This window comes from Lissotriton vulgaris, chromosome 11 (genome assembly GCF_964263255.1).
Source record: "Lissotriton vulgaris chromosome 11, aLisVul1.2, whole genome shotgun sequence".
NCBI classification, from domain to species: Eukaryota; Metazoa; Chordata; class Amphibia; order Caudata; family Salamandridae; genus Lissotriton; species Lissotriton vulgaris.
In genome coordinates, this window is record NC_141699.1 from 5,308,855 (window position 1) to 5,322,997 (window position 14,143).

Below are 14,143 nucleotides of genomic sequence, written 5' to 3' on the forward strand. Positions count from 1 at the left end.
TTATGTTCTTCTTATCTATCCTCTCCATCTTCTTTATCTCACCCCCTTCTTGTTTCCGCCTCTCTTCTTGTTGTCTACTTTGTGCTCCCCACTTTTTTCTTCTTCTTATCCACATCTTGGTTCTCTTCTTTATGGCATCTAAACAGTCTCATGGGCAGCTTCGTTAAGTAAATGCGGATTATGGCATTACACCAGGAGTATTTACGTTGTAAAACCGGTGCATATTCTGAACCTGGAAATTGGCGTTCAATGCAGTAGGTGGGGGGTAGTTTTTCCACGGATTGTAAATGGATTTGGGGTGAGAAGCAGCAGGAAGAGAAACCCAGAAGACATTCCCATATTTTTGCACATTCTGTGAAAACAGACACAGGCACCAGAGAGTGCAAGCGTGGCGGCCATGAAACAACCTTAGGAGACTTGTGCATAGGTGAATCAAATAGAGGTATGGAAGTACACAATAATGAAACAGGGCACGGAGGAAGGAGAAGTGAAACTGAGAGTGAAGGTGGAGGCAAGGAGCAGGAGGAGTGCAGAAGAGATGTGAGCAGTCTACGGTAATTCATGGAGGAGCCTATTAGAACAGAAGCATAAAGTCACGGAGAACAGCTTTCATAAGAGGAATGGATTCCACTGACCCCCAAATGAACTGTATATTGATTACATTTTTACGTACTCATGAACAAGAACTGAAAGCTAAATCTGAGCAATGATAAAACATGAAGTATATTTTATAATTACATACATTTTAAGATGTTTTAGAGAAATTTAACTTTTATGCAATTTGCTCTTTTTCTAAATAGTGTTTGTAATATTGTTACGGTTTTAATTAACTGAACAATAAATAAATAAAGTTCAAAAATTAAAATAATAGGACATAGACTTGAAAACAACACTTTATTGGGCTGCTTTGCTCGAACCTGTGCATGGTAAACTGCAGTTAGTTTATCAAGATCACAATGACTATAGATGCAATACATATTTAGATAATTAATGCTATTGTGTCAAATGTATATATTTTTTAATTATTCCAAAAACCTGATGGACTTTACAGTTCATTGGGTTGACAAGTTAACCTATTAATTGAATAGAGCTGGATTACTTCTATTGATTCTGTAAAAAGAGACCAGCTGTGATCAAGATGAGAAAGAGATACAGGGAGAAGCAACACTGGTGATGAAGGGCATGTGATGAACGGATCTCACAGGTGGTGTTTTATGGGTGAGGAGGGCTCCAGACTTTAAAATACAGGTACATTGATGAAAGATTCAAAGATAGACCTGAAGGGAAGAGAAAGAAAACAAAGTAGTGGGAAAAGAAGAGAAGAAAGGAACCAATTTATGAGTGAGAGGAGAATATTATATATTTGTGACCTTGTTCAGAATCTAGGGGTTAGAACAACCTGAAATCTACCCCCATTGTCCTGCTCTTGAAGTAGCCTTCCTACTATTATGAAATTGACAAAAAAACAGGGGCTAATCCGTGCACAATCACAGACAAATGCAGATTTTCTGAACCATTGCCACTTTATAACATATGCTCGTGATTATTTCCAGTAGATTAAACATTGTCATCAGTAATTGTTGCAAAAGTGTCCATTCACTAACTTTATCTGCACAAACATATTGGTGAAAAGGAACGTCTGCGAACAGGGACGCATCTACGGATTTATGGGTAATCCCTGCCTTCTGCAAGCCGACCCCACACCAACCTCTCTTGTCCCGCTAACGTCCTTAAATGTACTGGGAAGCCATCCCTCACCACCATTGGAAGATCATAAACTTCCACAATTACAGGTTGGGCGAACAAGAAAGTTCAATGTACCAGACAGCAAACTGCTAACTTTGTATAAACTTTAAGAGTTTATCCGAGTCTGTCCAGGAGACACACGGAACTCACGCAGTGCGGATGAGGGAGAAGAAAGGCAGGGTGTGTGAGGTGTCGTTGTAAGATTGAAAGAAGGCCATTAATTCAATGGACCAATTCATTACTTCAAGAGAAGCTTCAGATGAAGGGAGATGGTCAGGCTCAGGGAATTGGGAACTCCAAACCAGTAGAGAGGACTGACTGGCTGAGTAAGAGACTAGTTAAGTTCTGTTCCAGACAGAACAGACCCAGAGGTTTGATCAGGTGGACGGGTTATGTTATTTAGATTTATATAGCGCAAAATGAATCACCCCCAAGTGGTTCTCTCGGCGCTATAGCGCATTAACATGAAGGAGAGATATGAAAGGATCAAATGGAAGGGTCAAAGGTCAAATGGAAGGGTCAAAGGACAAATGGAAGGGTCAAAGGATCATAGGGTGATCTGCCCGAAATGCCCAAGAGTACAAAAGAGATGCCAGCTTAAGGTGATGGGAGAACGGGAGGTGGTTAGACCCCCACGGAGGAACAGTTTCATTAGAGTGAAGGCGGCGGAAGGCAGATTGCAGAAAAAGAAGGGGACACGGTCAGACTGTGTAGAGATTTAAGGAGGAAGCATCCAAGATGCTTGATTCTGGCAGTGTTGGTGTTGCTTCTGTGTTTTGTATTCTTTTTTGCTCTTTTTTTCCACTTTCTTCCTCTGAAGTCTCTTTCTTCGGACCCCATTTCATCTCAGTGAGCCAGGTTTACTTTATACACATACAGCGTGGAAGCTAGGCCCGGGTTCTTGTAAGAGGGACGAGGATTGGACACGCCTGACCCATCTCAACTATTGATACTACTATGACAATATAATAATACCCTCACATACGCTGTATTTGAACTCTGGGAGTGTCTCAAAACGAGAAGCTCAAGATACAGGATGGGTCGGTATTTGCGGCGCTTTGCAGCAGCGAGAAGCAGTTCTCGTTGCGGCGTGAGCGATACGCGTGGGGTAAGAGGGAGACAGTTCCCACCTCCTACACCTTCTTAAATTGTGTTACCCAAACTATGGTGTCATGGAGAAAGCATTCTTCATGGGTGAAAAGAGTGAATGTCATCTCAGTGCCCACGCATGGCTTGTTCTCCAACAAACAAATATGCAAATGAGAGAGCATGTCCCAGCTGTCCCGTTCTTCGGGGGTGGGGGGGGAGAATGGTGTGGGGACCCTGGATGCTACCTGGGAAGGGGTGCATAGTTCACCGTGTTGCAGCATCCTCATGCCAGGCTCTACTGGTCGATTAACGCCTCTTTGGTTTCTCTCTCTCGCCAGGCGCATGTTCCCCACCTTCCAGGTGAAGATCTTTGGGATGGACCCCATGGCCGACTACATGCTGCTCATGGACTTTGTGCCGGTGGACGACAAGCGATATCGGTGAGTGAAAGCGACGTGTGAAGCAGCGCAGACCTGCGCCGAGGGAGACGACTCTGTCTGAGGGGTGGGCAGATGTTTTGGGCTCAATTCTCGATGGTACTTATGTGTAGTAAAGTTATGAGTGCAGAGTCTCTGCACTGAGAACCGCAATAGGGACATTCCGCCCGGGGTGTGGAGATTTTGCCCCATCTGTGGAGATTCTGCCTAGAGTGTGGAGATTCCACCCCGGGTGTGAAGATTTTGCCCCAGCTGTGGATATTCTGCCCCGAGGGTGGAGATTCGTCCCCGAGTGTGGAGATTCCTCCACGAGTGTGGAGATTCCGCCCCAGTGTGGAGATTCCTCCCCGAGTGTGGAGATTCCTCCCCAAGTGTGGAGATTCCACCCTAGTGTGGAGATTCTGCCCAGAGTGTGGAGATTCCGCCCTGAGTTTGTAGATTCCGCCCTGAGTTTGGAGATTCTACCCTGAGTGTGGAGGTTCTGCCCCGAGTGCAGAGATTCTGCCCCGAGTGCAAAGATTCTGCCCCGAGTGTGGAGATTCTGCCCGAGTGTGGAGATTCTGCCCGAGTGTGGAGATTCTGCCCGAGTGTGGAGAATCTGCCCGAGTGTGGAGGTTCTGCCCCGAGTGCAGAGATTCTGCCCCGAATGCAAAGATTCTGCCCCGAGTGCGGAGGTTCTGCCCGAGTGTGGAGATTCCACCCCAAGTGTGGAGATTCCGCACGAGTGCAGAGATTTTGCACTCGTAAGTTTACCTCACGTAAGTAGCTTTGTGATTCGGGCCTCCAGTGTTGAGGTAAGAAGCAGCTCTGCTGCATCTAAAGACAGGGAGTTACCTAGAGGTCCTGCTCTGGGCTGCCTAATGTATGTGGTGCCTAATCTTGTGTGCACTTGCTTCATGTGCTCGTAAATTGTCACGGACGGATTGTTCATAAACCACAAGGCCCTATGCAGGGAGCTGTGTAAATGTCGCCAGCAAGCCGATATGGCTACAAGGAACCAGAGTTAATGCTCACCCCTCTTTATTTAAAAATATTGTATGGTTATTTTGTTGAAAGTAGTGTGAAAAATCGCGTTTTGTTTTCGAAGAGTGAATTTTTAATTGAAAACATTGTGTGAAATACTAAACAATGGAGTTTGAATGTACCAACATACTTTAACCAAAATCACCCAGACAAAAAACACACAAACGGCCTGACCCGCCAGCCTAGAGCGGCCTGATGACAGTGGTGTAGCATTAGCCCCCGCAACCCCCGTTGTGCTGTGGGGACCCTGAGCTCCAGGGGGGCCCCTCTGGCCCTGCCCCTGGCCAGAGCGCTCCTGACTGGGTCCTGGGGGAATCTCCATGTACTTTGCAGGGGGTCCCCTCAAGTTTCATTGCGCCACTGGCTGGGGACGCCATGTTTGGCTCAGGGCAGACACACCCGGCTCTGAGAGCAGCCCCTCTGGCCTGCAGGCCTCTAGGGAAATGTCAGCAAGTCAGAGTGGCTAGTCAGCCGCAGTCGGTAGTGGGAGTATCTGCAGGGCGGTGACGTGGGGAGGGCTGTGGCTAGTCCAACCCCTGGTGTTTGCAATAAAGAGAAGAGAAAAAGAACTATTTATGTACTTAAAAATGCAAGGTTTTGTGAAAAAAGATGTATTGTTAAAAAGCACCTTCAAGAAAGATTTCAGAAGCGGATGCCAGTAGGGCTCAGCTAACAATGGTCACTGATTGCAATCAGAATGTTCGGTTTTTCTGAGCTTTCTTGAAGAGTTTGCTAATTACACGAAGGGGAATTGTTAGACGCTGTAAAGTGGTTTGGGGCTGCGCTATCTAAATGCATTGTCCTGCGTGGAGACGAATTATTATATGGAAGGATGTGAGTCTGAGGCTAGGCCTCTCATTGGACGAAACCTGCACTTCTCATCAACTACGTCCCAGGCAAGAAAGAACATTGTATCTCTGTGACATACATGGGTTCGAATCCGCAGACTTCTGTGAAATGGAATCAATCAACGCACCCAAATATGTCATCTATACCATTATTTACACAAGTCTCTGGTTCTACGGAGCCAATAAATTAAAATATCCAAATCACCCATAGCAAGAATTTCAGCACAGCTGTAGCTCGATTGTACTGTTAGGTTCAATCATAAATATACAATTCAGAAGATATAGGTTACAATTAAACCAAGGTGGAATTTATGCCACGCTGGTGAAATCTCACGTAATTTTTGTTCATTTCACTTTACTCTTGATATGACAAATTCCCAGAGCTATGCTAGTTGCCACGTTGCTTTTTTACAGGCTGTTCACAGTGAATGTATGCCCTGCACACAGCGCAAAGGACAGATCACGAGCTATTGTTTGTTGTGCTTGTTTGCTTGGGCTTTTTTTCTTTCCTAGAAGATAATGCGTTTTTGGGTTATAATGGACACAATGAAGTATTCCAGGCTAAGAATTAGCTCCAAATGCCAGTTTTGCATTCCACGCAATTACATGTAGTTTCACAACATTTTCCTGAAATTTCACAGAATTACCCAAAAGCAAATTACACAAATGATGAACACCCCTAGTTACAATAAAAAGCTGTGAATTAACAAATATTCAGCTGCAGACAAGATGTTAGTATTGATTAAGTAGTTTGCATCCAAATCATTTTACAATATCAATCCAGTGACCTAAAGAAAATATGTTTTTGCAACTGGCTCTGAAGGGGAAATGCTCAGGGCAGTATAGTTAATTAAAGGTAAAACATGTGTGTAAAATAGCACGATTTTCACCATTTGCAAAGACACATTAAAAACACTGTAAACTGTGACTTAACGAGGGTGTCGAGTTAAAACCTGTTTAAAATCACACCCACACACATGCAAAAAAATACATGAATGGGGGGGGGGGGGGTACCGGGTTTAGTGTCATTAGGACCAGTATTTCTTCCCTTTGGAAATCAAATGGAAACATCACTTTTTGGACCCCTTGCAATAATCTCCGCCTCCATCTAACTAAACTGCACTCATTTTTAAAAGAATCAAAGTAAAGTGAAATAGGATAATACAGGCATGTCACAGTGAGCCAATGTTAATAGCAAATAGAAATGATTTTACTATGTACAGAGCAAAATAAAGGTAATTAAAGAGGCACTATCTCTCTCACACACGCACAGACACACACACCATGGTACAAGCGCTACACATAGAAACATGTCAGGGTGGTTTTATTACACAAAATTAAGTGGTAAACTGTGACTTATTGAAAATATTTCACAGGTTTCTGTGAAATGTGGGTTTCATCATCTTAATGACAGCACCGGCCCTACTGTGCAGAGATTTACCATTGTCTGTGCCACAAGGATTTTGTGGAAACGAAGATTAAATTAAATGTCAGGATTATCTACAATTTTGTCAAGAAAAGGCAAATTATTTGGCTCTCTGTGGTAGTCTCTAGTAGAATTACTATGATCCAGTTGAGGTAGAAACAATTTTTTGTTGGTATCTGAAAATTATGTGGTAAATTATGTGTCAAGTCAAGTTCAGTTCAACAATAAATATTCCGTAAATACTGCAGTCACAGAATCACATAATTATGTTTTTTTTATCAACAATCTATTCATGAAAGCTAAACAGAACCAAAGTACAGCAATTCAATCCGGGTTTAAATGTAAGTGAACTACTAGATTGTACTGTTAGCCTTTAGTAAATAGGCGAAAAAAGCACTGAAGTATTATGTTAGAAATCCGTGCTGATTTAAGCTACTACTGAGCTAATTGCAATGAATTCAACTTTCACGAATAGAATGTCAATTTGGAGTGTGTAAAATTGTGAATATTTTTCACAGTGTTTTATAATATTTTACAAGAACGACACAGAAGTACGGCACATTTTGTAAAATACATTTCAGGGGCATAACTTGTAGTCAAATGTTTGCTCGGGATACAAGTAATTGAGCTGGCTTCTGGAGATAATGTCTCGTTCATGATTCTCGAGACAGCCTCCAACAGGGAAACGTGTGGAAAATGTCACACCAGCAAAATTTGCAAAATTGTGAAAATTTAGCATACCACAAAATTAAAAAAATTGAACTATTCAAGATAGGTTTTCCTCCTTCTACCGGGAGCGGTGCACGCCTTCGGGGTCGGCCAGCCCACTCCACCTCGGCACCCTCGTCCTTTAAAAGAGAGACGGGTGCTTAACTTGCGATATTACAATAATGGCCGTCTAATGACATTGTAATCCAGTGGTTATAGGATATAAATTACAAGACGCAGCCATCTAAAACTGGCAGGATGGCTTAGTGAACTAGACAGACAGACAGATCAACAGATATCAGACACTCATTTCTGCTGAAATAAACATGCAGGCATCACGAGCTGCTCCAAAGTTGCTATGCGGACAAGAGCTCCGATAAAAGAATGCAAGACAGACTGTCATGATTTTAGATTTCCTAGAAAACCATGTAGTTCGAAGGAAGAAAGAGGGTGGGTCTAGTTGGAGTAAGAAGTGAGGGTGGTGGACGGTGCTCATAGAATATATATTAGCAAACAGCGGCCAGAGGACAGACGCCCCCCAAAGCAATCCGAGAAAAAAAAGAGTTAGGCAAACAGATGATGAGGGAGTGGAAACAGTGACAACATGGCAACAAAACAAAAAAACACAAAAAAATAGGACAGAGTTTACCATTAATTTTGGAAAATAATATTTTGACTGTGGTTTTCTGGCGCTTTCCATAGCACGTGTGCAAGTCGTCGTGAAGTCCGTGTGCACTTTAACACTTGTTCATGCTCGGAGCTGCTCCTGTGGCGCTGAGAGAGGGCGGTCTCACAGTCTGAGGTACATGGGGTACCCCAAACTGTATAAAAAGGCTGGCATGAAGGTGGGCACTGCTGACCTTTCGACAGATGCTGCCCTGATGTACCAGGCCCTGACCAAGAACGCAGATGTGCTGTGCCGGGCCCATCTGGGGGGCCCTGGCACTATGCCCCCCCCCCCCCCCCGCCCCCCCTCCGAGTCTCCGGACTACGGTACCTCTTGTGCAAATACCTTTGCAGGGTGTTTAGCGGATGACACTGTGGGGTGTCCCCTCACACCACGAGTATATGTTCAGAAAAGGACATCTGGCTTCCTGCCTAAAGTATGCAAATCGAGGCTCCTCTGCTCAGAATAGGCTTCGGCTGGATTCGAGCGCTGACACCCTCATTTAAACAGAATACGTGATTTAAAAACACTAATTGAAATAAATATGTTGCAATCGTATGATTTGCCTTCTGTGTAAACCGTGCCAAGGAACACGTCAGAAAAGGAAAACTGACAACGCAAATGTGTAAAAAAATGGTGTTGCTCTTAAAACGTGTGCTTAGCAGTTTTGGGACTTTAATGATTAAAAAAGAGAATTCGACTGCCTGTTCGATTTCACCTTCTTCCTTACAAAACTGTTTTAAATGTAGCCAATTATTAAAATATGCTCTTTAATACTAGCCTAAAAAAATCAAGTTTTATATGATTTAGTCTTAAAAAAATGATGTCGTCGTTAACTGACTGCTGGTAATACTGAACGTGTCAAAATGCTAACGTGTCAATTGCCTTTACAAACTTAAGCCATAAAAATGTCACTCGTCGGCACTTTAGCCAAGGGCGCGCGCGGCGCTGTGGAGTAGGGAGGCTTCAAGGCACACCCAGGAGGCCTTAACGCGACCTTGGACCCCTCCGAGAGATCGCAGACAGAGAGCGCTCTTTTCACCCGTCTCGAGACCCCGGGGACCGGCAGGGTCGGGTCCAGCCTTCGCTTTGATGGCACAGATTTTTTATAGCGCTTGCATCGGTCAGAAATACTACGAAGTGCTACATGAAAGGGACAATAATAATTATTATAGAATTATTATTATGACCATTACGATTACAATGAATAATACCGTTATATAATAATAGCAGCCCTCCTCTTTACTTCCTTGTTCCACCCAGGCAACGTCATGCTGATTTTATAGACATTTTGCGGTCACTTATGCGTCAGTCAAGTGCGGTGCAGCCAAGCATGGGGGTGCAGTGTGTTTTTTTTTCCCTGGCCGGCCTCCGTCATCCCACTGACGTCACCAAGGCCCCATGGCTGGCCCACGACACCCCCGCGTCGTGGATGGACGCGGCCAGCGGGTGGCTCCTGGATGGGCGCTGCCCTTACGCGTGGGTGCATTAGATAGAGGGGTCCTTGTGTGTCCAGATCAGATGCCCACTGCACCCGCCTACCCTCTCCCGGTGGCGGCGCCATTCTGGGCAGGGCGTAGAAGGAAATGATGGTGCACTCCACCTCGAGCGCCTTGAGGCTTCCTGCGCCTAACAACTGTGTATAAAAGTGTATTTAACCCAAAATAGAGCTGCAGCCCTGGTTCCTGTGGTGCCAAAGCGCCACGCAGGACAGGGCGCAGACGGGCCTTTCCTTCTTGTACATACAAGCCCACCCAGGCCCCTTCCACAGAGCGTAGCCTTATCAGCCGGGCCAGAACGAGGGAAACCCTGGGCGCGATATGAAAAGCGCCCCATTGTTCTTCGAGGCGCACTTTAAGGTCCCTGCGCGCCTCACGTGCGCTCCGGGCTGGGGATTACTCGGCGCGCGCTGTGTTTTTCCAGCAAGTTTATGCAGAATACATGCGAGTTCCAGGGCAGGATATGTAAATATTTAGACGTTTTCCAATTCTGGGGGAGGCAGGGCCCTTTCAGCGGCCAGGCTGCCAAGGGGACTGGACGCCAGAGCCGAGCAGAGCGCGCAGTGCATGCGCCAGGGAGGCCTGCGCTGCGCATGGATGGAGCGCCCCCTGGGGGGTGAGCGGGGGTGACAGGGAACACCCAGGGACCGGCATTATCTAAAGCTGCGGCACAGACCCTTCTGACTTCATTCGCAGCACTTATCTTCGTTTTGTACCGATTTTAGACATTGTGGAAATAAACCATACTTCTGTGTCTGTCTAAATTTCCGGTCAGAAGGAAGACATGTTAAAATGTCAGAGGCGAACGAGGAAGTACAGGGGCTAGAGACGTGCAGAGACATCTATTACCACAGGCTAGCAACCCTACAAGCTAGCCAGCAACTCTACAAGCTAGCCTGAGGTACTCACTGAATTTAACAGCAGGTCAACCCACATTGCAGCACTGCGCATGCGGCATGCGCAGGGGCGTCTTTGTCCAGGTCACTCAGGCACCACTGACTCTGTACTACCCCCTATACCCAGGCCCACTGGAATAATGCGACAGATGAGGACCAAACCATGCATCATGGTGGACTAATTTGTGTAATTAGTCAAATTATGCAGCATAATGCGCCAACTTTTTTGAAAGTATTACATAATTATTTTGCCATCCTTACACATGTTAACACTGCCATGCAAAATTTCACCTTATTAACACCAGTTTGCCTCACAAATAAATCAATAAGCACCACAAAGGTGACCAGTCAAAGTTTGGGTAATCCCTTCCACTGCGCAGCATCGCGCGCATTTTTAGTAACTATAAATCCATATTTGTAAAGCGCGAACTACACACCCTTACGGGTCTCAAGGTGCGGGGGGCGTCATGGAAATTAAGTGAGCTATTGCCCAGAGTCACATGGTGCTGAGCTGAGCTGCCTCCGGAGCCGGGGATCGAACCATGAACCCTGTGCTCCAAAGTCAGCTGCTCTGGCCGCTGCACCACACCTCACCACTTTGAGCTAGAAACTTTTTTTCGTTTGTTAAAATCTGATGCTTATGCTGCAATTGATGGATTTTGTGGCAAATGCGTCAAATGCATAATTATACTGAAAACGCTGCGGCAGCACAATCGCATAATTCCTGTGGCCCTGCCTATACCTGAATGCAGCAGCGCATGCAGTTAGAGAGATATGCAAAGGGTGCAGAGTGCAGACACCCTGGGATTATGATACAGAAAAGCCAGTGAGAGACGTGTGTGTGTGTGGAGATGTGTGAGGGGACGGATCCTCAACATCACTCCCTCCTGCCCCATATACCTAAAGTCAGCAAACACTTGTGCCCGGTGAGATCTAGAAATATGCCCAGGCATCCAGAGGGTACAGGGTCGTAGCTACGGTGAGGTGTTACACCCCCTGAGAAAATATTCTGTAGTAAATAGTTGGGTACAAAGGCTTTAAGTTGGGTATGATGAAGTGTCTGTTGGATTTCACCTGGGATTTTTATATGCACGCACTAACAAAGAAACACACAAACACACCCAGACACACACACACATACAATCTCTCTCTCTCTCCCTCTCTTTCTCTCTTTTTCTGTCTCTCTTGTCTCTGTTTTGAGACCTTAAAAAATGTTGATTAGTTTGAAAAATGTTGTGTTTTAAGTTTCCTAAACACCCCACCCTCCTCTCTCTTTCCACTGCCCCTTTACCCCTAATCATGTCCTGCTTTCTCATATAATGTTTTTTAACAAGATACCCAGTGTGACTGTTGGAAAATCTGAGGCTTCCAGCCCCCAATCTTACTGACCAAGCTGCGCCCCTGGGAGGGAAATGGTGTGAGGGTCAAGAGACCCCAGAGTTCAGACACTGAAGGTGTCCGAGGGGGACGTGTTCCGTACACCACAACTTGTGAACTGCAAGTGAAGAGAGGTGTGGGTGGCACCCACAGGCACCACATGTATTTTTCAATTAGATTGTTTTAGAATCATCAAGAATGTCAAATAAATAATGACGTCTCACTCACTATTCTCATCATTTTTGGCTTTGTTTAAGAAATGCTAATACCATTTTCACCGTAGTGGCGTAGCGGCCCCTCAAGTGGGGTGCCACGCAGTTAGGAGATGGGGACAGGTGATAGGAGGGGCCCCCAGTGGTTTGGGGTTAGTGGAAAAAAGTGACTGGTGATGGGAGGGCACCCATTGGTCGGGTGACCCGTGATGGGAGGGCACCCATTGGTCCGGTGACCCGTGATGGGAGGGCACCCATTGGTCTGATGATGGGATTCCACCCATTGGTCTGGTGGCTGGTGATGGGCGGGCACTCATTGGCCCAGTGGCTGGTGATGGGCGGGCACCCATTGGTCTGGTGGCTGGTGTTGGGCGGGCACCCATTGGTCTGGTGGCTGATGATGGGAAGGCCCCCATTGCTCTGTTGCTGGAGATGGCAGGGCGCCCATTGTTTCAGTGGCTGGTGATGGGAAGGCACCCATTGGTTTGGGATAGTTGAAGGTTTACCTTGTGAAATCTCTATTTTCCCATCCCTGAAGTATAGTGTGAGGTCAGGGGGGGCCCTCCAGCCTCCGCCTCGTTGTCCACTTCTTTATGTAGCTGTCCGCGAGGGCCTCTGAATCATGTATTTTTTGTTTGTTTTTATTTTGTGCTGCTACTACAGTAATATTCTGGTGTATATTACATCCTGTCCCCTTAGGGGTAGGTGCATGGTTGACATTGATCATGGTGTGAACCATTGCTCATAGTATCAGTCATATTGATACATTATTTTGCTTCTGCTGGGGGCTCAGGAGGCTTCTTGGCGCTAGTGCTGGGGTGTGGTAACAAGGTTTGTGTCTGATTGCCTGTGCCAAAAGTCAGTGTTCTGCCCAGGCTGCCCTAAATCATCTCTCAGAAGGGGGTGGGGGTCACACTAGGGTGGTAATCTTCCATCATGGTTTGGACTAGCTGGAATTCTTGGACTTGACACCCCAGTGGGGCGTGTCCTGGCAGATTTGAAAAGGATTGGCCACTAGTCCCTGTGACCGGTGGTGTAGCACGTCTTGGGTGGGGATGGAGACGGTGTGGAACAGAAATGTATTGTAAATTGTGTGAAGTTTGATAACTTATGAAGTCTTACTTGAAGGATGACGTGTTTATAGTTCGATCCCACCTGAGAGTTGAATTCCTAAACCACAACAACTGTTTTTGGGTCGGTCTTTATTCCGGTGCTGGCACCATGCGCCGAACCTTTTGCCGCTCTTCTGCAGAAATGTCAACACACTGTACATATTTCCACATATTTTTCAGTAGAATTGACAGCATTATCTAATAGGGACATTAGACAATCTCCCTCCATGCTTGAAACTGGCTGATTTAAAACCACATCCTATCCCTCCCACTCTATGTAAACACTCTTTAAACACAGACATTAAAACTGACGATATTGAACTAAAATACAAGCTGCCCGGAGGCAAGAGACCAGCTATCATTATCTTTTTGTTATGATTTATAAATATTTCATGGGTGAGAAAACTAGGTTTGTGTGCCGTGCTATATATATTGAACAACATTATAATGGGACTACTTTTCGCCCCAAAACCGATGGCACAGCCTTCTTTAAAAATGCATTTGTATGTGCAACCCATACATATATATATATTGTGCTATATATATTACCACCCATAAAGACTCCTGTTGCAGGTCAGTCACAAAAATGTGTTTGGAAATCTGTATGTGAAATGTCACTCAGAGTTCCCTAAAACAATGGATTGTTATTTCAACAAATACATATTTAAATTATTAAAAATCATGAATGTCTTTTTTTTTACTACCTCGAGGATTCGATTGCATACAATGACTTGGTCTCATCTGCCATTTACAACCACAATATGGCAAAATGTGGTATCACCTTTTCATAAACTGCAAGCAAGGCGTGGCTATATTAAAAGGCCCATTTAGTGGAAATACAAAAATACAGCTATCTTACAGTTCATCACCCACAACCAACAGCAAGGTACATTCTAGAATGTGTCCTTGTTTGAAGATGTTTAGCTGTCATTTGCATTCCTGAATGCACCTTTGTTGAATGATCTCTGGTTGGTGTTTGATTTCAGAATATCTTCTTGGTTGACGAGGTGGTCTGGCTGGGACTTCAGAGTGTCCTTCCTTTCGTGGCGCCTGTTTGTGTCGCCTTTCCAGAATTTCCGTAGTTTGAGGTGTGGATGGATTTT

At 45.3% G+C, this 14,143-nt stretch overlaps 1 protein-coding gene across 3 annotated transcripts in view; it reads left to right on the forward strand.

The window, feature by feature from the left end:
* TBX1 (T-box transcription factor 1) overlaps positions 1 to 14,143 on the forward strand; it is an 89,866-nt gene that overhangs the window by 36,259 nt on the left and 39,464 nt on the right. For all 3 annotated transcript variants that reach the window (XM_086942631.1, XM_086942630.1, XM_086942629.1), the window contains one exon: positions 3,174 to 3,275. In XM_086942631.1, coding sequence (XP_086798757.1) covers positions 3,174 to 3,275 — 102 coding nt within the window. The remainder of the gene's footprint in view (positions 1 to 3,173; positions 3,276 to 14,143) is intronic.